At 48.0% G+C, this 27,141-nt stretch overlaps 3 protein-coding genes across 14 annotated transcripts in view; all 3 read right to left on the bottom strand.

The window, feature by feature from the left end:
• Positions 1-11,045, bottom strand: part of LOC122377562 (SH3 and multiple ankyrin repeat domains protein 1-like) — a 38,305-nt gene extending 27,260 nt beyond the window's left edge. For 2 of the 5 annotated variants that reach the window (XM_043357735.1, XM_043357765.1), the window contains exon 1: positions 4,298-4,414. In XM_043357735.1, the coding sequence (XP_043213670.1) occupies positions 4,298-4,388 (91 nt within the window). In that variant the 5' untranslated portion in view covers positions 4,389-4,414. The other 3 variants (XM_043357703.1, XM_043357714.1, XM_043357724.1) reach the window with 3 other exon arrangements.
• A 2,104-nt stretch (positions 11,046-13,149) lies between these two features.
• Positions 13,150-19,415, bottom strand: LOC122377538 (probable inactive peptidyl-prolyl cis-trans isomerase-like 6). 5 transcript variants are annotated; one of them, XM_043357656.1, is made up of 7 exons: positions 19,058-19,412; positions 18,632-18,912; positions 18,063-18,245; positions 17,273-17,486; positions 16,672-16,864; positions 15,770-15,962; positions 13,150-13,785 (listed from the first exon to the last, which is right to left on the bottom strand). In XM_043357656.1, the coding sequence occupies exons 2-7, from the start codon at positions 18,878-18,880 to the stop codon at positions 13,708-13,710; spliced, it is 1,110 nt and encodes a 369-aa protein (XP_043213591.1). In that variant the 5' UTR covers positions 18,881-18,912; positions 19,058-19,412; the 3' UTR covers positions 13,150-13,707. The 5 variants fall into 5 exon arrangements, with proteins under 5 accessions (XP_043213591.1, XP_043213597.1, XP_043213605.1 ...); XM_043357662.1 differs by having other exon boundaries at positions 18,632-18,930; positions 19,076-19,412; XM_043357670.1 differs by having other exon boundaries at positions 18,632-18,894; positions 19,195-19,412.
• Positions 19,416-19,612: 197 nt separating this feature from the next.
• LOC122377478 (sestrin-2-like) overlaps positions 19,613-27,141 on the bottom strand; it is a 61,284-nt gene continuing 53,755 nt past the window's right edge. For all 4 annotated transcript variants that reach the window (XM_043357551.1, XM_043357560.1, XM_043357545.1 and 1 more), the window contains 2 exons: positions 20,560-20,719; positions 19,613-20,220 (listed from right to left, as the gene is read on the bottom strand). In XM_043357551.1, the coding sequence (XP_043213486.1) occupies positions 20,134-20,220; positions 20,560-20,719 (247 nt within the window). In that variant the 3' untranslated portion in view covers positions 19,613-20,133. The remainder of the gene's footprint in view (positions 20,221-20,559; positions 20,720-27,141) is intronic.

Below are 27,141 nucleotides of genomic sequence, written 5' to 3'. Positions count from 1 at the left end.
ATCTACTTTTGTGTAATAGTGGGAGCCACCACGGCAATATGTGACAGATCCATCAACGCTCATAAGCCAAGGTATTCCAATTATTTACGGTGATAGGTAAACGCTGATTCTGCTGGGAAATGTAAAGTGAGTGAGAAGACCATGGGTTAGATCAAGCAATTTATGACCCTTAGCCCAAAATCAAATCAGTAACTAAGGTTACCAAATTATAATGTAAACATGCATTGTGTATTCATCAATATGTTTTGCTTACTCACAAATGTCCTGATGAAACAGGGTATTGAAAATATAAAGATTAACATGATATCTAAAACATGTCTGTTGAGCAATGTGCACCTGCTTACTGCTACTGTTAACTTGATTACTATACTGATTTTAGGGCAATGGAAAGAAACATTACATTCATTTTTTTCATCTACATGCACTGACATTTATGTATAATTTGTGTTTACAGTTTGATTAAAAACTTAAAACAAAATTTTTTATGTTTTTTTTTCAATAATAATAGCTGTGCGCATTTATAATACTGACAAAATACCTAAAAATTTTGCAGTGCATTGTGTGTGACTATGACGCAAATGCCACATATATTTGTACATAATATAGTACTAAATATGGTCATAACTTCAATTTTCAGCACATGGTGATTGAATCATTTTGTTAATTCAATCAACTTGAATCGATGAGTTGCCGATTCAATCACTTGCAGTTGCCATGTGTGACCGATTCAATCAGGATTCATATGGTGACAAGAGGTGATTCAACCGACTCAATCACAGTGAGTCGGCATTTTCAAGTGATTCATGAGAATCGATTCAATCAGAGTTGAATCGCTTACAAGTCTGAACACGTTACACGATCCCGGTGAAATTTGTGTGACCCAGGTGCCAAGTTAGGCAGGGAGGGGTGTTAAAGGAAAAGGGCCACCTTCGTGAAATATGATGATATCGTTGTTTTTCATTTTGACATTATTATTTTTCATTTTCTTTTTAAAACTGGTGCCAGAAGTGCACAATTCGCGAAAAAGTATTTAAAACTATTTAACATATTGGTACTATGTTGATACTCTCTACGGCACCTACTGTATGATGGCATAGCGATGACGTCACACTCAAGCCAATCAGCGTTCAGAAGAGAGACTCGTCGGATTGTGTCAGATAAGCTGATTGGTTAAAGCTGAGCTGGTTGGAGCTGATTGGTAAAAAACCAAAGCCTCGCCGCGGGTGGCTGTATTGTCGGATAAGAACGCATTCCTGGGATAAGGACGCATTCCTGGCGTATTTTCTTTTAAAATTGCCGATAACTACGAATGGAGGCCGAAATCGGCCGTAAGGAGGTAAACAGCCAGGTTTTCGGACACGGGCTACAAGATGGCTATCTCAGTTTCAATCCCCATGTTAAAGGTGGCCCTTTTCCTTTAAGACACCCTCCCCGCACCGGCAAGGTGGCGCCTAGCACCGGCTCGGCGCGGATCAAATAACGTTATGTGTCAGATGGCTCTTAGGTCGCACTTCAAAAGGTGACAGTGCGTCCTTTTATGAACTTATGTTTAATTTCATCAACAAAGAGGTCTTAACCCTCACACTGGATGTGTGTCTGGGGGGGGGCTATTTTTACCCCCCCCCTCCAGTTTTTTGCATTATCTCTTAAAACTACTACGCCGATCGTCGCGAAACTTTCAGTACCCTCTAGTACATCACTTTAACACCTTGTGTCCAAAAAGTTTTCCAGAGCCTATGATAGACTGGCCACAAATGACGTCAGAGTGACGTCATGTTCAGCTATTTTCGACAAAAAAAAAAAACAAAAACAAAGAAAAGGTTTTGCGGGAAGAGCTATCATACCTACAGTTTTGAAGATAAAGAAAATGATCAACATTAACCCGCGCCCTGGTGTGGGTCTGAGCCACCTTCGCCCTGGTGGGGGGGGGCCAAAATGACCCCCCCCCCGTCTAACTCGAAAACGAAGAGGGCTAGGAAGACGCGGAAAAAAGCAAACGAAAGCCCATAACAAGTACGTTCGAAAGTATTTCGGTCATTTTTTCGCTAAGGTCAATATTGAGGTCGCTAGAGGTCATCATAGGTCAAATTTCAGTGTTTTCGGTGTTGCCGGACATATTCCGCTGTAGCTCGGAAACTAGAAGAGCTAGAGAGCCGCGGAAAAAAGCAATCGATAGCTCTTTTCAAGCTCTTTCGCCAAGGTTCGTCAGATTTGACCTCAGCTCAACGGTTTGGCCTACAGAGGTCATGCAAGGTCAACTTGGCAAATTTCGTTGAAAATGTTTTTAACTATAGCATGCATTCACGAGAAAATAGAGAAACGATTCATGCACCATCGTGCTTGGCTCGTCGAGACGCGTCGAATGATATATAGTTTGACCTCGAAAGGTCATTTTGAAAATTTGACCTCAGGTCAAGGTCATGACCTTACCGAAATAGGTCATGCTGCATATCATTCGATCCGCATTGACGAGACAAACACGATAAACGTCGAACGGAGTCTCTATCTCTATTCAATAACAAGTAAGTGCAGAAAAACCGCTGGTGACCTCTGGTGACCAGGGAGATGACCTAGCGTGACCTCAGCGAGGTCACAAGCAAATGGTTTCACATGGGCTGTGATTTGCTGACCCAAGACACTTCAATAACGAAATATAGGAACAATCACGCCCGATTTAGCTGAAAAACAACTACTTTTCGATTCTCCCATTGACTTATAATGGGGAGCAGCGATGACCTGACCTGACCTTAGGTCACATTTATAAAAAATCCGAGATAGCCATTTTGTAGAGCTGGGTGACATCTTCAAGTACTGTAAATTTTACATCGATCGGATAAAAGCTGTGCCTTTGAGAGAGCTTTGAACTTTTTTAGAGGTGGTGTCAGTTTTGGTGACCTTGTGACCTGACCTGACCTGACCCGAACCCCCAAAAAAAGGACATGATGTAAAAATGTTGAATAAACAGCTATACAAAGTTTCAGGGCGCTAACTCAAGTGGTTTCTGAGTTATCGCTGAAAAACCACAGGGGGGGGGGGCCAAAATGCCCCCCCCACCAGGGCGAAGGTTAAAAAGATGTAAAATGAACGGGGCTTCAAAACAACAATCTCGGATTTTTTATTAGTTTGACACCAATTTTTTTTTTATAAAAAGTAATTTTTGGAAGTAATACCCTAAAAACCTAAATTTTTAAAATTTCGATAAAACGGAAAATATGTTATTAGATCTATTAGTCTGCTATCGACATGTCAAATTTGAGCTCAATAAGTCTATTTTTGGCAAAGTTATGGCGAAACAACTGCTAAAAATTCATGACGTCAAATATTCAAACTCAATTGTTAGCCGTTATAGACCACGCATACTAAAAACTAAGACCACCATTGGATTCCCCGTGGTGAGCTGCATCGGATAGATATCCTTTTATGCAAAACTCTTGAAATTTGACCTTTTTTTATCTTACTTGGGTCCGTTCTAGTCGCACTTCCTAACGCCTCTAAACTCCTCCAAGAGCAAGATAGAGGAGGTTGGAGCAGGGCCCTCCTTGGCTTTGTAGGGGCTAGAGCTGCCACTGGAACAGGGAAGCAATCTTGGAGGAGTTTAGAGGTGTTAGGAAGTGCGACTGGAACAGACCCCTTGACTCCACCAGAACGTAGCCTAAACCCGCCCTGGTGGTCGTCTAACCGGCAACATTGAGTTGGGAATGAAAAAATGGCCCTAATACATGCATCACACGACCCTAGTAAAGTTGAGTCAATGTGTCATGACCGTAACCTGATATCAGTGACCTCTTTTAGCAGCATTGTACTAGGCAGCCGACGCTCTATCGATGATTTTCGATAGTATGCCTTTTATTCGATGTAATAACGCATTCCTCTGAAAGCCCGTACTCGGTAAAAAATGCGACCTATGACCTGACCTGTGACGTCATCGGTCGCACCTAGGTCAACGAAACTTGAAGACAAGGTAGTTCTCTGGTGGGGCTATGGAACAAACAACGTTTGAATTTGCAAAATTTGTCGGTAACTTTCCAAGATCTTCGACGGGTAGAGGGTCCAAGATTCTTACAGATATACCCCGCCAATAGCCCAATGGGGCGCGGGTTAATTTGCCAGCGCCTTTCTTGGGTGAGACCTGAGACAGACCAACAGTCCCTTATCACATCCTCCACTTGGCAAAATCTTAAGAAAACCACTGGAGTCACTGCACAATGCACATTCAGATCCCACTACATATGCACAGATAGAAGGAATCCAAACAGCGTGACTAGATAATAAACCCAGCAGGTGCATATCGTCTTACCATTAGTGCTCTCGTTGTATGATGATTTTAGTTTGTTTTTCCCCAGCCATCCTTGCAGTTGGTCCTTGTACGACCTCGGTGCTGAAGCCATCTCTCGTAGTATTTACATACTACAACCTAGAAAAGTACAAAACCAGACCTAGTTGCAGATTTCACGACATTGTTATTAATAGTTCAGACAGTTACATACTCCACTTTATACAAAGAAAAGTAGTGTGGAACAGCTGGTAATAGCATAGCAGATCAGAATTCAGACGCAGTTACGTCAAGCCCGGTGCCCACTGCTATTGCCGAACTTTGAATAACTTTTTAGCTAGCCGTCAGAATGACCATCGCTTCGCGCGTACGGTTATTCCAGGTCTTAGTCGTGGGCAGTGTTCCATTTTTCAGACTTTTTGGTGGCAAATCACACCTAATGGGGAAAATACTTTCATCCCTAAAATATGAATAACCGACTTCACTTCATCTCTGAAAAATGTTTCGCGTATTCCCAACAGCCAGTTTACATGTCACTTGACAGTTGATGCACCCACATCCTTTTGTTTCATACCATGTCAAGATCCTGACATGAAAATTGAAATCCTGGTTTATCAGTTGGCATAAAAATTGGCATTACACCATTTTGCAAAAATACTCCAGTTATTTACTTCCCTTTTTCTCATCCTAGGATTTTTGTTTCTTCATCGGCACACCCAACCAAAATCCAATTTTAGAACACTGGTCGTGGGTGGCTCGGCGAGCGGGCGGGCGGGCGGACGGCCGCGCGCCGTGCGCCCCTGCGCCGGTGACCCTTCACCTCGCCTGTTACGCACGAGCGCACGCCGCGGAGTGGCGTGTGGAGTGGAGGGCCCGGCGCCATGCAGCCCCGTAGTGACCAGGAGATGAGGAGAGGTCAGAGCTCAAATGCAGTGGTACAATGTTTAGTCAACATCTTCTCTACTTATTTACCTACCGACCGCGCCACACCAGAGGGTGTCAGGGCAAGGCTTCACAGAGTCAGGTTTATGTACTTTGAAACTTGTAAGCCCCACACAGGCGCATTTTGATGCAGCATTCCCTATACATCACTGACTGATACGCGGCATCTGCGATGCCGGGCTCCGCATCGCGGGACCGCAGGTTGTTTGAGCAAGCACCTTTGTAAACGCAGCAAAAACGCCCTCCACCAAACGAGAGGATGAGCCTTGCACGTGCAGACCGCAGTCGGTGTGCTACCCTGCTGGGGGGAGGGGGCGTGTAACTCGGCTCCTCGGCCAATTAACAATAAGGGAAAGCGGTGTTCGGAAGAGAGTAAAAAAACAACGACGAAATCCACAAGTCACGTTTTTCGTCAGGTCAAAGATCATGTCACCAGAGGTCATTGAAGGCAAATAACGCGCCTTTTAGGGCGACAAAGGAAAGAGCGGGAGAGTGAGCCATGATAAGTGGTAAGAGTTGCTACAGACTTCAGACTTTATGCAGACTTAACATTGAGGTATTATATATGCAACTAAATGACACACATGGTGTTTGTTCTAACCTTCTCAACAGAAAGTGAACGTGTCAGGACAGCACCCCTTGGTGACCATTATACTCAGGGGTGTAGGAACTGATTCCCCAGGGGTGAAGCGATAGAAGCAAAAAAGCTAGAGCACCGACAGCGCAGCGCTCCCCAACTCACTGCTCGCCCAGTCCACCCGGGCCGCCGCCACGACGGCCCCCCGCAAGTAGGCATCCCGCACTGCACCGACAGCCGCGGGCGACCAGCTGACCGGCCAGCTGACCGGCCAGCAGCCGGCGGGCGGCAAGCCGCGGATGGCCGACCCGCCGGCGCGGCGAGGGAGGGGAGGGACGCAGCTGAAAGACCCGACTACATATATATCAAAGAAACATTATATGTAATCATCGATGACGCGACATAAATCTGCTTTATTGGGGTTAGCGGTGTAGTCTGTGATGCCATCACAATGAAAATAGCCTAGTTTTGTAGAGCATCAAATTCTGATTCCATAACGACTCTCGCTAGTCCATTTTCAATTGTAAATAAGCCTTTTATTGCGATGCAAAGTCCCGAAATGGTGCCGACGGCGGCCGGTCCCCCGATGGTACCATACCATAGATGGTTAACAGGTTAGTTCACATTCCCGCCGCTATGCGGGCGGCGGCGGCGCCACCTGTCCTCGTGTCCGCCTGACACCGTAACGATATAGGTCTGAGCTCAAATCTCGGTAATGTCGTACTTTTTTACCAAATTCCTCGAAAACGGCACGACGTGCAATAAAGTTGTATATATCATTGGAAAGAGCATCAAAAGTTGTATAACCTATCAACTTTGCACTTAAATATATCTCAACTGTAAAAAGTTATTAAGCAAGAAAGACGCTCCCATTGACTTTCCATGTTAAAATTTTTCATTTTTAAACGAGCTTAAAAAGAAGAAACGAATTTGCACAGCTTAAAGAAGCATAACAACATGTTCTATGGTCTTTTCTCAACAAGTCCTGGAAGTTTAAACAAAATCGTATCATATAATTTTGTACAATGAGCGAATGAAAATGTCTCTGCAAAAACGTCCATAGACTTAACATGAGGAGCGAAAAAAGTTCAACTTCAAAGTCGTACTACAAAAAATATCGACTTCTTACGGGTAGACGGCGCACTAGGGCGTGTACCTGAACGTGTCGGTCATAAAATGGTGTGCAGCAAACCATACCTTGACCTGCGATTTTTCCCGCTATTCGCGATCGCGCAAAAAGTGTCCAAAACCCCGTTGACTTAACATGGGGAAAATGGAATCGCACGTGCCACGTGCCACGAGGTTTTAAGCGAGTAGCGACCGGTGCCATCAGGTAGATCGCCCCCGAGAGCCCATACACTGAACTTTTTACGAAAATCGCAATGCACGTTTAGGCCCCACCCAAAATGTCTCGATTCGCTGCCAGACTTGCAAAACATAGCCCGGAGACGGACCGCTCCGGTTGTTTTTCAATAGAAAAACACAATTCTAACGAATAGTGTTTGTCTTTTCAAACAACCTGCGGTTAATGCCATCACAATGAAAATAGCCTAGTTTTGTAGAGCATCAAATTCTGATTCCATAACGACTCTCGCTAGTCCATTTTCAATTGTAAATAAGCCTTTTATTGCGATGCAAAGTCCCGAAATGGTGCCGACGGCGGCCGGTCCCCCGATGGTACCATACCATAGATGGTAAACAGGTTAGTTCACATTCCCGCCGCTATGCGGGCGGCGGCGGCGCCACCTGTCCTCGTGTCCGCCTGACACCGTAACGATATAGGTCTGAGCTCAAATCTCGGTAATGTCGTGCTTTTTTACTATATTTCTCAAAAACGGCACCACGTGCAATAAAGTTGTATATATCATTGGAAAGAGCATCAAAAGTTGTATAACCTATCAACTTTTCACATAAATATATCTCAACTGTAAAAAGTTATTAAGCAGCAAAGACGCTCCCATTGACTTTCCATGTTAAAATTTTTCATTTTTAAACGAGCCTAAAAAGAACAAACGAATTTGCACAGCTTAAAGAAGCATAACAACATGTTCTATGGTCTTTTCTCAACAAGTCCTGGAAGTTTAAACAAAATCGTATCATATAATTTTGTACAATGAGCGAATGAAAAAGTCTCTGCAAAAATGCCCATTGACTTAACATGGGGAGCGAAAAAAGTTCAACTTTGACCTCGTGCAAAGTCACGTTACGAAGTTCTGAGGGGTATACGGCGCACACTAGCGTGTACCCAAACGTGTTTGCCATAAAATGCTGGGAAGAAAACCACCTCTTCCTTGGCTCGTTTTCCCGCTATTCGCGATCGCGCAAAAAGTGTCCAAAACCCCATTGACTTAACATGGGGAAAATGGAATCGCACGTGCCACGTGCCACGAGGTTTTAAGCGAGTAGCGACCGAAGCCATCAGGTAGATCGCCTGCGGGAGCCCATACACTGAAATTTTTAAGAAAATCGAGCCACAAGTTTAGGCCTGACCCAAGTTGCCCCAATTCGCGGCCAGACATGCAAAACATAGCCCGGAGAAGGACCGCTCCGGTTGTTTTTCAATAGAAAAACACAATTCTAACGAATAGTGTTTGTCTTTTCAAACAACCTGCGGTTACTAGTAGTCGCGTTTGTCACCTGGTCAGACTGGGACAAAGCCAAGCAGATGCAGCCAAATGTTGCTGTCTGGGCCCGGAAACCTTACCCCAATCCCCATGCTTCATTCAATTTTAAGCCAATAATGTCATTCACTAGGTGAAGGCTGGCATCAAATGTCTATCTACATTCTTACCCCAGAGGGTGGGAAAGACCCCCCCCCCCTAAGGTTGGGTATAAGATGCCCCTCCACACCATAAGTAATATAAATGGGCACGCGAGTTGCCTGAACGAACCAATTCCATTCCAGCCTGCGGTAGACACTTAGCGCCTTCATAAGAAGGCGCTAAGCGCCTAAAATAGTTGTCATAGCGCCTAAAGAGTTGTCGTTAGGGGCTTCAGAGGTCATCGTGAGGGCCATCATAGTCCAGCGCGGCCAAACAGGGCATCCGTGGTGACGTTCGGAGACCGTTGTGGGGCCTTATAAGTCTCCATGAGACTTGAAGGCCCTCAAGACCACCATGCGGACCTCAGATGCCAGCGCGGCCCGTGGACTCGTGAGGGACCTCGGAGCCAATAATGGGACCCTCACAGAGTCAGATGACGCCCCAAAAAGTCGGTGTATGGGCCAAGAGACTGATATGGCGAGCACCTGACTGTATTGGACTCTCAAGTCTCAATAGTCCCAAATCGGCTTTTGTTTCTCTTCACAAGTATGTACTAAATGATTCGACGAGTTCCTTGAAGGGCAGCCCACGGATTTAGAGGGCGTCTTTCCCCCATCAAGTCAGGGGGCATCTTTCCCCAAGGTACCGAAATCCCTCGCCCCGCTGGGGGGGGGGGGCAATTTGCCAACCCCCCTGTGGTTTTCCTGAATAGCAAGAAAACGGCGGCGCAACGGCGCGCCGCCAAATTTTCAATACCTCGGGCATCAATTTGACACCTTCACACAAAATTTCAAGTCTTAGGTCACCTTAGGTCAGAAGTTATTGAGGTCAAAATGAAATCTTAAAACGCTCACAAAAGCTACAGTTACCAAGCAATTTCAAAGTTCTTTGAATGGTCATGTAGAGAAAAGACGGCGCTACAAAATTGCCATCCTGGATTTTCAAAATTTTGGGATTTCGGCACCTAATTTTTTTTTTTTAGAAAAACGCAAAAAGAATTCGTTTTTCTAAATTCGAAAAAAACGGAATAATGTGACTTGTGAGACACTGCGTTCTTCTATCTCTATACCAAATTTAAGATCGATACCTACCTCTTTTTTTGGCCAAGTCAGCAAAAAAAAAAAAACTGTTCAAAATTGATGATGCCAAATTTTTTAGCTCATTTTTGCCATTTTAGACCACATAGCGCAAAACAAAGACCACCATTGAGCTCCCCGGGACGAGCTGCATCCAATCGATACCCATTTTATGCAAAAATTTCAACTTTGAAATTTGATCTAATTTGAACTGACCTTGACCTGACCTTCACCAGAACATAATCCCAAAGGCTGCCTGACCCACATTATCACATTTGGCATATAAAATGGACCATAAAACATGCATCACATGATATTTTCATATTGTGACCCTCAGTGACCTCAGACCTGACCTCTGTGACCTGACCTGGTATCAGTGACCTAAAATAGCAACATATGTGTTTGACATACAATTCCCAATCGATGATTTTCAATGAAATGCATTTTACTCGATTTTACAACTCATTTCTTGAAATGCCTGTAAACAGTGAAAATTTGACATTTAACCTGACCTGTGATGTCATCAGTTTGACCTAGGTCGATGAAATTGGGTCACAAGGTAGGTCCCTGTTGTGGCTATCCAACACCGTTTGCTGCTTGTTGCTATGTTGCGCAGTTCTCAAGATCTTGGAGGGGCAAATTGCCCCCCCAAACAGGGCGCATTGTTTGGCAGACCCCAACGGGACGCGGGTTAACATTTAATCAGTACAATTTGTTAGTACTAAAACTAAACTCTAAAACAATTATGGTATTTGTCAAGATAAGGTCTGATTTACGATTGTGGCACTCTTGATACAAATATGAAACAGAAGTTTTAGGCTGTAGGTTAGGTTAGTTGTAGGTTTGTAGGTTATAGGTGGTAGGTTCGTAGGTTTGTAGGTTGTAGGTAAGCAGGTAAGGTTAGGTCAGGTTTGATTATGTTATTTCCTTTTATTTGCGAGACATATAAGCATCATTTTTGGATTCTGATTCAGGATGTCAAATAATGTAATATTGTGAAAAATTATCCTTGAAATCTTCTTAGGACTTTATCTTGACATTTACCGACATCTTACCCCACTCTCCCCTACTGAAACTAAAGAGTTGATACATTGTTTTCACAATATGGTGTGGTTTTGATTTAATTTTGAGCCCAGGGTGTAAAAAGAGGGATTTGAACAAATTTTGGGTTATACCAGACCTACACATCCCCCTCGATCAAAAAGGTTGTTCCTTACGAAAACGGTACCGGTAAAAGTTAATACCACGTATTTATATACACTGTGTCCAAACGGTACCTAGCCGTTTCTTATAGGTATTAGGTATCTTGACGATCTTAAACCCTCAAGCCTTCACGAGTACTCTATATACCGTGCCTTCACGAATCAAAACGTGAAAAACGACAAACCGGAAAAACAGCAACGACTTCCGCGCCACAATCAGAGCACCTGCGCAGCGGTCGTCGATTTGCTAATCCCGCCATACCAAGTTTTCTCTTCATTAGAGAAATGTAGCGTCATCTCGGGACGACAATGGGAGTGATTGTGTAATGCGGCACAGTATCTGTACACTATCAGGCGTTATTTACTAGCGACACCTCGGGACAGCAACAGCCAACAGAAGTGAATGTGTCATCCGGCACAGTATCCAAACAGGCGCATACCAGTAGCGCCATCTCGGGGCAGCAATGGGAGTGAGTGTGGTCTCCTCGAAACCACCGAACAATTACATGCGGCCAGAGTCAGGTACCTATGTATACAGCCCTCTGCAAACTGCGTGGTAGGTATTCTTGTTTCGACAAAACCGATAACAACACGGATACTATGCTATCGGTCACTCGGAAATCGTAACAGCAGTCAGCAAGACGCGCGAAACTGCGCACCTCAGATTGACATTAGGTACCATCGTATTTACCTACTTTCCATCCAGTTTGGCAACAAAACCCAAAAGTTTATAATTGCCCCCAACACCAACTTTTGCATTTTGTTGCAACACAAGGCATATACTTTGTTTAGTGATAGACCCAATCGAAGGAGTAGAGCATCATCATGGCACCTCTATTTCCAGTGAATTCCGACCGACTGATAACATAGTCTTTGAGTTATTGCTGGTTTTGTCGAAAAAAAAAGAATACCTACCGTATGCAGTCTGCTGAGGGCTGTAGGTGTACGTACATACCTACACGTCCGACATGGAACCGGGCCGGCCAGCACGCCCGCGTCTTCAGGACCAAGTCCAGGACGGCCCGGGCGGCCGGGAACACGAGCGCGCCGCAGCCGCCCAGCGCCCAGCAGGTAGGCCCGAGGCCGCCCTCATTACACATACAGGCGTTAACTTGCGACCCACTGGGCCGGGATAGGGAGCGAACGGCCTCCAGTCTCCTCTTCTGTCGTTGTGCCGTTAAGTATTGCAGACATCGTCACCAAATTTCAGGACTTCTCCGGGGATCAATTTTACAATTTACACCTTTATTTGACTTAGTTTTTTTTTCTAAATGTACATATGATAATTTGGCCACAAATGACGTATTTCAGAATGACGACATGTTTGCAAGGGAATGTTCTAACAGGCTACCCCCGGCCCCTCCCTCCAGTCCGGCGCGGGCTAAGGGTGCGTTGTTAATGGTCAATGGGAGATGAAAAACCGCAATATCTTGAAAACCGATAGAGATATTAGCCTCAAATTTGGCATGTGCCTGCTCCATGGGTATACCATGGGTTAGGGTATACGAAGCCTACTTTGGACAAGTTGTTTGCTTCCGTGCAATATTCACGTTGATATTGCACGATAAAGGTGGAACAACTTAAAAGTTTGGGCCGAGATTCATTAAACGTTATTCTCAAACTAGGCGCACAGAAATGAATGGCAACCGCATCTCCTCAAAGTGGACAACAATTCTATGTACTCCAATTTTCCATTTTCTTTTTGCAATGTTGTAAAAAATGAAAGTAAAACTTTGCTCATCTTTTATTTTTCGTGTGAGGCATAAAATAAAAAAACGGCTACATAGAAATGTGCTCAGAACATTTCTTCACACGAAAATGAAGTTTACTTCTCAGAAATGTTTGAACTGTGACTGAAATTAAGCCCGAATCATATCCACTTTTTGCCGGTTTTGTTGGTTCAAGGGAGTGCCGCTAGATGTCGTATGGGTCTCCGCCTCGGTCCCTGCCGTTCCCCCATGTAATAAAAGCCGCGAGTCGCGCCGACCGGCGCGGGTGATTTACGGTCTGGGGTTCCCGCGTGTGCCGATGGCCGTGAAACTCTGCCGGAACAGAAGCGAACACGGGGTTGTCGGAGTAAAATACGGATGGTGGGTGGATCGAATGATATTAGTGGATTTTAGGTAAGTAAATACACCGATACACAGGTTACCAAATACCAACTACCAACCTTGGCGCATATACTTTACCTTCTCCCCTAAATAAACATGGGTATTGCATGTGAACTGTGATGGCATGCTTGAATTTTATTGTGGCCAGTCTGTCTGATTGCCTTGATTGTGGCCAGTAATTTTACAATCGGGACGGAGTACTCTCATGAAGCTGCATTTGTATATCGATCACAATTCACAACACGTCCACAAATAACGACGTATCGGTATATAGCAACCACATGGTGAAGGTCAAGACCAAGAAGGAAGAACCATGTGGGTGTCATGTAGGTAACCATGTTAACACGATGTTTGAGAATGCTCATTATGGCCGCGGTCCAAGAGATTTACATTTACATTTTCTCCCGTTTACTTATGCTGCTATTATTCTTGTCATTTTTTTGTCATGATGCGATAGCCCATAAATAAGAAAGTTCACTGAAATTTATTTTCTTAGTTTTGTGATAAACCTATTCCATTATTTCATTGAAACAAAGGTAGGTACATAAATCTATACATACACACCTACTGGGAAAAAAGGCTGGGGTGCGTATCATGGCGTCGCGAACTGTGAAGGTAAATGTATATTATGCCTGAGCACGAAGGACGAACAGGCCGTCACAAGCTCCCGAAAGAAGCAGTATCTGGTCACGGCTATCGCGCGCGGTCACCGTGTCCGCGATCGGGTGTTGTGCCGCCCCGCGAGGGGGCGCCGCTGCCCTCCCTCAGTCGCGTCCGACGGGCACGATGTAGTCGAGGGGCGTGGCTACGGCGCTGCCAGCACCTGACACGCGTCTGTGCTCCTGAAACACAACCAGAGCCGCCGTCACCACAGGGTAGCACGCCCGGACAGTCCACACCGGACGGCCCACAGCCCACACCGGACAGCCCACAGCCCACAGCCCACACCGGACGGCCTACAGCTCACACCGGACAGCGACACAGCCCACACCGGACAGCCCACAGCGGCACAGCATGGCCACAGCCCACAGCGACACAGAACGACCACAGACGACAACGGGGTTTTCACCACCTCCCCCTCCCCCACCAATATTTACCATGGCTGCCGAACACTATATGTACAGAGCGGGAAACGTGTTGCTATTGTTCATTGGACACGTCTCAGTCGAAACGCGATGTCGGTAAAACCAACGTAGGTAATACAAGCTTGGTATAAAAATTATTACAGAACAACGGTTTCCGCAAAACGTCAAATTTTTATTTTTCCCCTGGGTCAGACCTGAGAACATTGCTGAGAAAGAGCTTGGAAGAGTTGTTAAATGCACTTTTCCACGGCGCTGTAGCTATATAGACTTTCGAGTTATGCCCCGATTTGTGAAAAATAGGGTAGCCTGGGGCAAGACGCCCCAGATAATTTATTTTGCTAGATAACTTTTGTCCTACATCACCTGGAAGGCCAAATTTGTGCTCAATGCGTTCTTTGGACATTTTACTTTAAATTCCACCCCTCAAATTCATTCACTTATGATCGGACTCCCAGCTATGAAGTGATTTGTGAAGCAACTGCAAATGAGGCATTTTGCCCCAACCCCAGGGCAAAACGCCCCACGGCCTGGGGCAAGAAGCCCCATACTCTAGATTAAAGATTAAACATGCTAGTTGACTAAATCTTATATGAGAGGTCCGTTAGACCTTGGGAGGCACGGCACTGAAGTTAGCACCTTCCATCCTATCAGGTGTTCAGCTATGACACTATTGTATGAGCAGGTTTTTCACCTGCCTCATAAGGCCAAATGATAAATTATTGCCATGCAACTGTCAACCAAATACTTCCTTCGCCATCCGGTTGCTGAGAAAACTACACATAAATGCATAGAAACTTACTGTTTGCCAGCTACCGAACATTAGGAAGTGGGTAGTACGAACAACACATGAGGCAAAACGCCCCATGGGGCTTTTTGCCCCGCGACCTACTGGGGCGTTTTACCCCATCACGTAGTTCGGTAAGAAAACAACGCCTTGCACTCGAGCAAGACATAATTTAACACGAACCAACCCGGCATTATAAGCGTTAGATAATAGTTGTTCAAAATACATAAAAGTCGTTAACCTGATGTGGACCATAAAAGAACGCTATGATGCATAACCTGACAACAAAATATAAAAATCACTCCAAAAACACATTTTTGGCTATATCTCCCTAAGGAGTCATCACAATTTCTTTCCAGTCTGGTCATATAATGATCATATAGTGCACGTTTTATAGAAGAGAGAATATTTCCCCAGATCCTTGCCAGTTCCGAGAAACATCGGTGAGGCGTTTTACCTCGGCGGGGCGACTTGCCCCGGTCTACCCTATCAAAATCGGAGGAGGGAATCGTGATATTTTGACCTAGTGAGTAGTGACCTCTAGTGACCTCAAAGATGACCTGATCGAGAAATAATATAAATAAATAAACCGTAGAAATCTTTTTGTTTTTCTGCGTTTTCCAGCATCCTTGCTCTTCGAGGTAACCTGGTAAGGTCAAAAAGCACCCCCCCCCCTCCCCCGCCCACCAGCACTACCACATGACAAAGCTGACTTAGAGGCTCACCCGGGCGCGAGTCTTATACAGACATCTGAAAACGAGCGTACACTAGAGGAATAAAACGATTCCCAACTTTATGGTCTGAGATCAAACGGGCACCTCCAAAAGTCGGGCGCTTTAAATGGGGTTTAAGTTTCCCGCAAAAAAAAAAGACGCCACTGGTGCGGGCCGGGGCGGGGACGGGCGGACAGACGCGTCGGTGGCCGTCGGCGACTGGGCTGGGGCCGCCGGCACGCACCGAGGGCGGCTCCACCGGCGGGCTCCAGTCGGCCAGGTCAGCGTCACACAGGTCGAACGAGGCCAGCCGGCCGGCGCCGCTCGGCTCGTGCAGCACGCCGCCGTTCGTGAAGGCCACCGTGCGCATGGGCCGCTCGTTGTTGGTCTCCACCGTCTCCAGGTAGTCGAGAACGGCAGAGCCTTCGATCAGCTGGCTGGCGGCAGCACCGATAGCGGCCGTCAGCGTTCAGACATATACTGCACCGGTTTCAGAGTTCAGACATATACTGCACCGGTCCCGGAGGTCGGATTGGTATATGTACTGCACCGGCGCCGGAGGTCGGATTGGTAAATGGTATATGTACTGCACCGGCACTCGAGGTCGGATATACCGCATCGGTAGGTACAAAATAGGTACCAGAAGTCCGACCGCGTCAGATACAAGGACCGCAGGTATTTGAGACCACTGGTCACTGATCAGGTGGACACAGTGAGGTAGTGGAGCCCAAGGGAACAGCCGCAGGTCACGCACATTTAACAGGTAGGTGTGCGCGCGGCTGGGGAGGTGGCCTCACTCTCAGATCGAGAGACTGCTTACTACCCAGTATTCACTACTTTGGCTATTCATTTATTAGTTTCAGCTGTGTTCCGTGATCATCACAGGAGGGAGACCAATAGGGGCGGCAGAGGTCGACAGGTCAGTCGGAGGTCGACAGGTCAGTTGAAGGTCAATCGAAGATCATCAGCTCAATTAAATGTCAGAAGGGAGCTGAGGCGGTCACTCAGTGATGTAACTGAACACTGGCCAGGGTCGGCGACGGTCAGAAGAGCCCAAATCTGAGACCACACGCACACACAGGTCTAGCGGGCGCTGATCTGACAGGGACCGGACCGGGCGGGACGGGGCCGACGGCCGACGCTCACCCGAACGCGCAGCACAGGTTCTGCATGTACGTCATCGGCCCGAAGGCCACCATGAACTGGGAGGTGTTGGCGTTGCGCTCGTCCTCGACCATCGAGAGCCGGCCGCGCCGGTCGTGAGCCACGGCGAAACACTCGTCGGCGAACGGGGCGCCAAACACGCTCTCGCCGTGCGCGCCGCAGCCGTCCACGATGTCTGCCGTAAGGGGGGGGGGGAGGGTCGACGAGCGTCCATGGGGGAGGGGACCTGCACGAGAGACACAGCCGAGCTACGCATCAAGTTCCAGCGGTACTCACCACTCCACCGTCCCAGCGGTACACACCGTCCCACCACCGTCCCAGCGGTACCCACCACCGTCCCAGCGGTACCCACCGCTCCACCGTCCCAGCGGTACCCACCACTCCACCACCCGACCTGAGTCCCAGCGGTACCCACCGCCGTCCCAGCGGTACCCACCACCCGACCTGAGTCCCAGCGGTACCCACCGCCGGCCTGAGTCCCAGCGGTACCCAACGCCGCTCCACCGGTACCCACCACCCCACCACCGTCCCAGCGTGCGTCCCAGCGGTACCCACCGCCGGCCTGAGTCCCAGCGGTACCCACCGCCGGCCTGGAGCCAGCCGCCGCGGACGATCCGATGGACGGGCGTGCCGGCGTACCAGAGCACGGTGCCCGAGCGGGCGCTGACGCCGCCCCGGCCGCTGCACAGCTGCCGGAAGTTTCGGCTGGCGCGCGGCAGCAGCTCGTCAAACAGCTCAAACACCAGCCGACCCACGGCACGGCCGTCGTACGACACGTCCAGGAAGACGACACTGTTCTGCGGGCGGCCGGGCGGCCGTCAGACACCGGAGTCAGACGCCAGACACCGGGGGGGGGGGGGGGGGGGTGACGGCAGACACCGGGGGGGGGGGGCGGGGTCAGACGGCAGACACCGGGGTCAGACGGCAGATACCGGAGTCAGACGCCAGACACCGGGGGGGGGGGGGGGTGACGGCAGACACCGGGGGGGGGGGCGGGGTCAGACGGCAGACACCGGGGTCAGACGGCAGACACCGGGGTCAGACGGCAGACACCGGGGGGGGGGGGGGAGTCAGACGGCAGACACCGGGGGGGGGGGGTCAGACGGCAGACACCGGAGTCAGACGGCAGACACCGGGGGGGGGGGGGGGGTCAGACGGCAGACACCGGAGTCAGACGGCAGACACCGGGGGGGGGGGGGGGGTCAGACGGCAGACACCGGGGTCAGACGGCAGACACCGGGGTCAGACGTCACTCTCAGTAAAAATCAGCGGTCTACAGCTGATTGGCGTACGCTGCGGTCGCCCGAAAGGTACTGCAGGGGAGAGGCCAGAGGGGGAGAGAGGGGCTCTGAGACAGAGCGGGAGGCTCTGACCTTGCGTGCGAGCATGGTCTGTCGGTAGATGTCTCCGGGCGTCTCGATCTCCTCCAGGTCTATGGGGATGCCGAACGTCTCTGTGATCCAGTCCACGGCTCGGTCCAGGTCGCCGACGTACTGCGAGTCGCAGAAGAGCACCGCCGGCCCGGACAGACACCAGGCCTCGCCGCCCGTTACCAGCTGCCGGCGGCGGCGCACGTGACACTCAGACGCGGCGCCGCACACGACACTCACATACACGGCACTCATACACGACACTCAACCGGCGGCGCCGCACGCGGCACCCACACACACGGCACTCGGCCACACTCACACTCACACACCTCACACGCTTGACTGAGCTATTCGCAATGCTAGTGAAACTGGATTCATTGACATGAATGTGAGCAATTCCAGTAGCTGGACACTGTGACTGGACAGTGCTACCATTGAGAAAATGTGACGCACAATGTAGAACCGTGCGCAGCCGTTCCCTGGCTGGCATGTCACAGGTGGTGCTCTCTGTAGCGGCATCCTCTATTCTGCTGTAGCAGCGCCCCTTGCCGACCGGCGTGGGTCGCTCTCACCTTTCGGAGGTTGTCGACGAAGGCGCTCCACTCTGCCTCGTACATGGGCAGCACATGGGGCGCGCGCAGGAACAGGTTGGGCCGGCGCCGGTGCAGGTGCTGCGCGCAGCCGGCCAGCGCGGCCAGCTGGGCGCTGCCGGCCACGCCGTACACTTGCAGGTGCACGGGCACGAAGCGGGCCGGCGGCGCGGCGCCCATCGACGGCGACACCCAGACGGCCTCCAGCGGCGGCAGCTCGGCGGCGGCCATCGCGGCGGGCTGCACTGCCGCTCTCCGCAGCGCGACCGTCCCCCACCGGCCGCCACTGGCACACACCAACTGCCGCTCTCCGCAGCGCGACCGTCCCCCACCGGCACACACCAACTGCCGCTCTCTGCAGCGCGACCGTCCCCCACCGGCACACACCAGCTGCCGCTCTCTGCAGCGCGACCGTCCCCCACCGGCACACACCAGCTGCCGCTCTCCGCAGCGCGACCGTCCCCCACCGGCCGCCACTGGCACACACCAACTGCCGCTCTCCGCAGCGCCACCGTCCCCCACCGGCCGCCACTGGCACACACCAACTGCCGCTCTCCGCAGCGCGACCGTCCCCCACCGGCACACACCAACTGCCGCTCTCCGCAGCGCGACCGTCCCCCACCGGCCGTCACTGGCACACACCAACCGGGGGCCGCCTGCTCAGCTGAGACAGAGACCCGATAATTTGAACTGCAAACACTTCAAATTTAGTTAAAGTTGAAAGTCGTTATCTTCCACACTGATAAGCAAATAAACATTCCTCAAATCCCAGACAAATCCTAGGCCACAGCAAAAATTTCAACATGATTTCCGCCTCGGGACATAAAAGTAAAACATCTTCCGTAAAAAGGTAGCTAGATTTGAAGAAGGATCGTTCAGTTTCGTGTTTTCTACCTCTAATGTACCATGTCCCTTTTCTTGTAAAGCTTTATCGACGGCGCAAGCAAAGCACAAACGCATGGCCTCAAATTATGCATGTCCTTTATTTATTATTTCGTCGGATGTTGAACGGGATCAGTTCAGCGGACACTTTGAAAGACATATCCGTGGAGCGCCGCGTCCACCACCCCGCCAGGGTGGCCCGGCCCGGCTGGGTGTGTGCGCGGGCCGCCACCGCAGCCTGGCAGTGGGCGCCCACCGACGGCTAAAACACTGAGACTGGCCTGGTCGCCGGGCTGGCCGCTGGGGCACTGCGGCCGCTCCCGGCCACTGGCACACGGCGGCACGGCGGGCGGCTCGGTCGCCCCAATCTGTCGACGGCGTGACACAGGGCGCAGAGAGCGCAGCGGATCGGCGGCCGCCGTCCCCGGGCCCGACCCGCGCTCCTCGCACTAACGCCACGCGCACGGCCACCGCCGCTAAAACATCACAGACAATATACCAAGTACAAAGAGGTCCGTCCGGCAGCAGCGCCCAGTAAAAACAGACGGCACTCATTGACGACATGATTGACGCGCGGCGTGGGCTGAGTGCTGGCGGCCGGCTCACGTCGTGTAGCGCATCACGGCCCGGAGCGCGTACAGCAGCTCAGACTGCAGGCGCGCCTCCAGACACAGGATGGCCACGTGCACCTGACGGCGGCGGGGGGGGGGGGGGGGTCAGTCAGACACAGGATGGCCACGTGCACCTGACGGCGGCGGGGGGGGGGGGGGGGTCAGTCACACCAGGCCGACAGTCGACACAGCCCGCAGCGGCACCGGTCAGCAGCCAGTCAGACCCCTCAGTCGGTACCGGTCAGCAGTCGGCCCCTGAGTCGGTCAGCAGCCTGCAGTCATCAGTCGGCCCCTCAGTGGGTCATCAGTCGGCCCCCTCAGTGGGTCAGCAGTCGGCCCCTCAGTGGGTCATCAGTAGGCCCCCTCAGTGGGTCATCAGTCGGCCCGCTGGGCGCCGTCGCTCGGCCGCCGTCTCACCTTCTCCGAGTGCTGGAAGCCCTGCATGCCGTCCGAGAGGGGCCGCAGACCGCCGCCGGCGCCGTCCAGCCGCTCCGGGTACACGCACATGGTCTTGACGAACGCCTTCAGCCGCCGGTCCAGCAGTTGGTTCACCACCGCGTAGTCGTAGTCGTCGTGTCTGCCGGACGGAGGGGGGGGGCCGTCACACCACGGGGGGGGGGCGTCACACCACGGAGGGGGGGGCGTCACACCACGGGGGGGGGGCGTCACACCACGGAGGGGCCGTCACACCACGGAGGGGCCGTCACACCACGGGGGGGCCGTCACACCACGGGGGGGGGGGGCGTCACACCACGGAGGGGGGGGGGGGGGGGGTCGTCACACTACGGCACGTGACAGTGGTACCGGTCAGCAGCCAGCAGTTAGACCCCTCAGTCGGTACCAGTCAGCAATCAACCCCCTCAGTGGGTCGTGCCCGGCACGTGTAACCGGTGGCGGAAAGTAGACCCTAAATATTATACAGCATAATGCATCAAAGCTCCGAAGTAGCGGTCAGTTATTGACGGTAGGCGTAAAATCAGAGCGATCTTTAACCCGCGCCCCAGTGTCAGTCTGGCTTTTCCACGACCTGGTGTGTGTGTGTGGGGGGGGGGGGGTGTTTGACCCCCCCCCCCCCCCACTAACTCGGCTCCTGGGCCACGTAGCGACACGCGGTAAGCGGCAATCGAAAGAACGTCCAAAATAAGGACGAAAACACTTTGGTCATTTTTTGGGTCAGGTCAAAGGTCAGGTCACCAGAGGTCACCAAAGGTAAAATGTTGACTATTTCAACATTTTGGAAACTACCAAAAGCTATCTCGGGAACCGATAGAGCTATAGCGCCGCGGAAAAGCGCAATCGATAGCCCTTTTACAGACCTTTCTGAATAATGTTCTCAGATTTGACCTCAGGTCAACGCTTTAGCCTCCAGAGGGCAAAAACTAAAAAAATAACAGTTTTTACGAAAATCGTTTTTTCGGCGATAACCTTTGACTCAAAAGGGCCATGACATTACTTTTGCCAGCATCGTGTTCCTCTCGTCGAGACACGTCGAATGAACTATAAGTTGACCTTGAAAAGTCAACTTGAAAATTTGACCTCAGGTCAAGGTCATGACCTGACCGGAAAAGGTTATGTTGCATATCAGTCGATCCGCAACGTCGAGCCGAACACATCTAAGGTGTTTTCAGCGCTCTAGCACGCCTCTATCAGAATTCAGAAGCTATTAGCGAAAAACTGTTAGATTCTGTTCGTGACCTGAGATGACCTCGGGGACATAACGAGGGGTCACCAGTGTTCTAAAATTGGATTTTGGATGGGTGTGCTGACGGAGAAAAAAAATCGTAGGATGAGGAAAAAGGAAATAAATAACCAAAGTGCATTTGCAAAATGGTATAATGCCAATTTGTATGCCAACTGATAAACCAGGATTTCATGTCAGAATCTTGACAGGTTGTGAAACAAAAATGTGGGTGCACCATCCTGTCAAGTGACATGTAAACTGGCTGTTGGAAATACATGAAACTTTTTTTCAGAGAGGAAGCTAAGTCGGTCATTCGTATTTTAGGGATGAAAGTATTTTCCCCATTAGGTGTAATTTGCCACCAAAAAGTCTGAAAAATGGAACACTGGGGGTCACAGCTGCCATTTTCCGTTTCAGTGTGTCAATTTTACCTACATCTCTTTGAGGTAAAATTGTTTGTAAAACTGTAAAATTGTAAAAATGTCTAGAATAGCGTTCGTGCAAAACAGACGCTTTTCAATTTTCTCCCATTGACTTATAATGGAGAGGCCGCAAAATTGACCTGACCTTAGGTCACCGATATCAAAATTCCGAGATATACATTTTTATAGATAATGTTGCTCTAATCCAGTGGTCGGCAGGCCCTCCGGGGTCGTGCCCCCTTTTCGGGCGCGAGGCAGGGCCATTACCCCCACCCTACCAGACACCATTGCATACACAACCGAGCTCACTGAAATGTCAACGTCCGTGAAGTTAGCGTCGTATTCCGCGACGGATTCAGCGTCGAGTCCGAATTTCAACTAAACCCAACCTATCCGATGCAGTTTGGGACGCTGATTCCGAATATCGTATTCATTTCAAATTTCAAGGTCATCTTCAAGGTCAAATCACGGATTGAAATTGAGTCCCCGATTTTTCCTACACCGATCGTCCGATCCGATTTCTGAAGGTCGCATTCGAAAGCTAGGGTCAGAATCTCAAATTCCCTAATATATACCTTATTAAAAATATTTGACCTTAAAGGTCAAATCACGGATTGAAATTTTGAGTCCCCCTATTTTTTCTACACCGATCGTCCGATCCAATTTCTGATGGTCGCATTCGATAGCTAGGGTCAAAATCTCGAGTTCCCTAATATATACCTTATTAAAAATATTTGACCTTAAAGGTCAAATCACGGATTGAAATTTTGAGTCCCCCTATTTTTCTACACCGATCGTCCTATCCAATTTCTGATGGTCGCATTCGATAGCTAGGGTCAAAATCTCGAGTTCCCTAATATATACCTTATTAAAAATATTTGACCTTAAAGGTCAAATCACGGATTGAAATTTTGAGTCCCCCTATTTTTTCTACACCGATCGTCCTATCCAATTTCTGATGGTCGTATTCGATAGCTAGGGTCAGAGTCTCGAGTTCCCTAATATATACCTTATTAAAAATATTTGACCTTAAAGGTCAAATCACGGATTGAAATTTTGAGTTCCCTATTTTTTCTACGCCGATCGTCCGATCCAATTTCTGATGATCGCATTCCATAGCTAGGGTCGGAATCTCGAGTTCCCTAATATATACCTTATTAAAAATATTTGACCTTAATGGTCCAATCACGGATATTCGACCTTAAAGGTCACATCACGGGTTGAAATTTTGAGTCCCCCGATTTTTTCTACACCGATCGTCCGATCCAATTTCTGATGGTCGCATTCGATAGCTAGGGTCAGAATCTCGAGTTCCCTAATACATACCTTATTAAAAATATTTGACCTTAAAGGTCAAATCACGGATTGAAATTTTGAGTCCCCCTATTTTTTTCTACACCGATCGTCTGATCCAATTTCTGATGGTCGCATTCGATACCTAGGGTCAGAATCTCGAGTTCCCTAATACATACCTTATTAAAAATATTTGACCTTAAAGGTCAAATCACGGATTGAAATTTTGAGTCCCCCTATTTTTTCTACACCGATCGTCCGATCCAATTTCTGATGGTCGTGTTCGATAGATAGGGTCAGAATCTCGAGTTCCCTAATATATACCTTATTAAAAATATTTGACCTTAAAGGTTAAATCACGGATTGAAATTTTGAGTCCCCCTATTTTTTCTACACCGATCGTTCGATCCAATTTCTGATGGTTGCATTCGATAGCTAGGGTCAGAATCTCGAGTTCCCTAATACATACCTTATTAAAAATATTTGACCTTAAAGGTCAAATCACGGATTGAAATTTTGAGTCCCCCTATTTTTTCTACACCGATCATCCGATCCAATTTCTGATGGTCGTATTCGATAGATAGGGTCAGAATCTCGAGTTCCCTAATATATACCTTATTAAAAATATTTGATCTTAAAGGTCAAATCACGGATTGAAATTTTGAGTCCCCCTATTTTTTCTACACCGATCGTTCGATCCAATTTCTGATGGTTGCATTCGATAGATAAGGTCAGAATCTCGAGTTCCCTGATATATACCTTATTAAAAATATTTGACCTTAAAGGTCAAATCACGGATTGAAATTTTGAGTCCCCCAATTTTTTCTACACCGATCGTCCGATCCGATTTCTGATGGTCGCATTCGATAGCTAGGGTCAGAATCTCGAGTTCCCTAGTATATACCTCATTAAAAATATTTGACCTTAAAGGTCAAATAACGGATATTCGACCTTAAAGGTCACATCACGGATTGAAATTTTGAGTCCCCCGATTTTTTCTACACCGATCGTCCGATCCAATTTCTGAAGAACGCATTCGATAGCTAGGGTCAGAATCTCGAATTCCCTAGTATATACCTTATTAAAAATATTTGACCTTAAAGGTCAAATCACGGATTGAAATTTTGAGTCCCCCTATTTTTTCTACACCGATCGTCCGATCCAATTTCTGATGGTCGCATTCGATAGCTAGGGTCAGAATCTCGAGTTCCCTTATATATACCTTATTAAAAATATTTGACCTTAAAGGTCAAATCACGGATTGAAATTTTGAGTCCCCCTATTTTTTCTACACCGATCGTCCGATCCAATTTCTGATGGGCGCATTCGATAGCTAGGGTCAAAATCTCGAGTTCCCTAATATATACCTTATTAAAAATATTTGACCTTAAAGGTCAAATCACGGATTGAAATTTTGAGTCCCCTATTTTTTCTACACCGATCGTCCGATCCAATTTCTGATGATCGCATTCCATAGCTAGGGTCAGAATCTCGAGTTCTCTAATATATACCTTATTAAAAATATTTGACCTTAAAGGTCAAATCACGGATTGAAATTTTGAGTCCCCCAATTTTTCTACACCGATCGTCCGATCCGATTTCTGATGGTCGCATTCGATAGCTAGGGTCGGAATCTCGAGTTCCCTAATATATACCTTATTAAAAATATTTGACCTTAATGGTCCAATCACGGATATTCGACCTTAAAGGTCACATCACGGGTTGAAATTTTGAGTCCCCCGATTTTTTCTACACCGATCGTCCGATCCAATTTCTGATGGTCGCATTCGATAGCTAGGGTCAGAATCTCGAGTTCCCTAATATATACCTTATTAAAAATATTTGACTTTAAAGGTCAAATCACGGATTGAAATTTTGAGTCCCCTTATTTTTTCTACACCGATCGTCCGATCCAATTTCTGATGGTCGCATTCGATAGCTAGGGTCAGAATCTCGAGTTCCCTAATACATACCTTATTAAAAATATTTGACCTTAAAGGTCAAATCACGGATTGAAATTTTGAGTCCCCCTATTTTTTCTACACCGATCGTCAGATGCAATTTCTGATGGTCGCATTCGATAGCTAGGGTCAGAATCTCGAGTTCCCTAATATAAACCTTATTAAAAATATTTGACCGTAAAGATCAAATCACGGATATTTGACCTTAAAGGTCACATCACGGATTGAAATTTTGAGTCCCCCGATTTTTTCTACACCGATCGTCCGATCCGATTTCTGAAGGTCGCATTCGAAAGCTAGGGTCAGAATCTCGAATTCCCTAATATATACCTTATTAAAAATATTTGACCTTAAAGGTCAAATCACGGATTGAAATTTTGAGTCCGCCTATTTTTTCTACACCGATCGTCCGATCCAATTTCTGATGGTCGCATTCGATAGCTAGGGTCAGAATCTCGAGTTCCCTAATATATACCTTATTAAAAATATTTGACCTTAAAGGTCAAATCACGGATTGAAATTTTGAGTCCCCCTATTTTTTCTACACCGATCGTCCGATCCGATTTCTGAAGGTCGCATTCGAAAGCTAGGGTCAGAATCTCGAATTCCCTAATATATACCTTATTAAAAATATTTGACCTTAAAGGTCAAATCACGGATTGAAATTTTGAGTCCCCTATTTTTTCTACACCGATCGTCCGATCCAATTTCTGATGGTCGCATTCGATAGCTAGGGTCAGAATCTCGAGTTCCCTAATATATACCTTATTAAAAATATTTGACCTTAAAGGTCAAATCACGGATTGAAATTTTGAGTCCCCCTATTTTTTCTACACCGATCGTCCGATCCAATTTCTGATGGTTGCATTCGATAGCTAGGGTCAGAATCTCGAGTTCCCTTATACATACCTTATTAAAAATATTTGACCTTAAAGGTCAAATCACGGATTGAAATTTTTATTCCCCCGATTTTTTCTACACCGATCGTCCGATCCGATTTCTGAAGGTCGCATTCGATAGCTAGGGTCAGAATCTCGAATTCCCTAATATATACCTTATTAAAAATATTTGACCTTAAAGGTCAAATCACGGATTGAAATTTTGAGTACTTTAACCTTTAAGGTCAAATATTTTTAATAAGGTATGTATTAGGGAACTCGAGATTCTGACCCTGGCTATCGAATGCGACCATCAGAAATTGGATCGGACGATCGGTGAAGAAAAAATAGGGGGACTTAAAATTTCAATCCGTGATTTGACCTTTAAGGTCAAATATTTTTAATAAGGTATACATTAGGGAACTCGAGATTCTGACCCTAGCTATCGAATGCGACCATCAGAAATTGGATCGGACGATCGGTGTAGAAAAAATAGGGGACTCAAAATTTTAATCCGTGATTTGACCTTTAAGGTCAAATATTTTTAAAAAGGTATATATTAGGGAACTCGAGATTCTGACCCTAGCTATCGAATGCGACCATCAGAAATCGGATCGTACAATCGGTGTAGGAAAATCGGGGACTCAAAATTTCAATCCGTGATTTGACCTTTAAGGTCAAATATTTTTAATAAGGTATATATTAGGGAACTCGAGATTCTGACCCTAGCTATCGAATGCGACCATCAAAAATTGGATCGGACG

Source organism: Amphibalanus amphitrite, unplaced genomic scaffold, assembly GCF_019059575.1.
Source record: "Amphibalanus amphitrite isolate SeventyFive unplaced genomic scaffold, NRLGWU_Aamphi_draft 000006F_arrow, whole genome shotgun sequence".
Classification (NCBI taxonomy): Eukaryota; Metazoa; Arthropoda; class Thecostraca; order Balanomorpha; family Balanidae; genus Amphibalanus; species Amphibalanus amphitrite.
The sequence above is the reverse complement of the archived record's forward strand: the minus strand, read 5'-3'. Positions and strand labels throughout refer to the sequence as shown.

Excerpts from the sequence above, each read along its gene's own strand:
- LOC122377538 (XM_043357656.1), bottom strand. The coding sequence starts at position 18,880 with ATGGCCGCCGCCGAGCTGCCGCCGCTGGAGGCCGTCTGGGTGTCGCCG. Across the intron at positions 18,246-18,631 it reads TCGTCGACAACCTCCGAAAG|CTGGTAACGGGCGGCGAGGC; the intron begins GTGAGAGCGACC and ends CGCCGCCGGCAG. Across the intron at positions 15,963-16,671 it reads AACCTGTGCTGCGCGTTCGG|CCAGCTGATCGAAGGCTCTG; the intron begins GTGAGCGTCGGC and ends TGCTGCCGCCAG.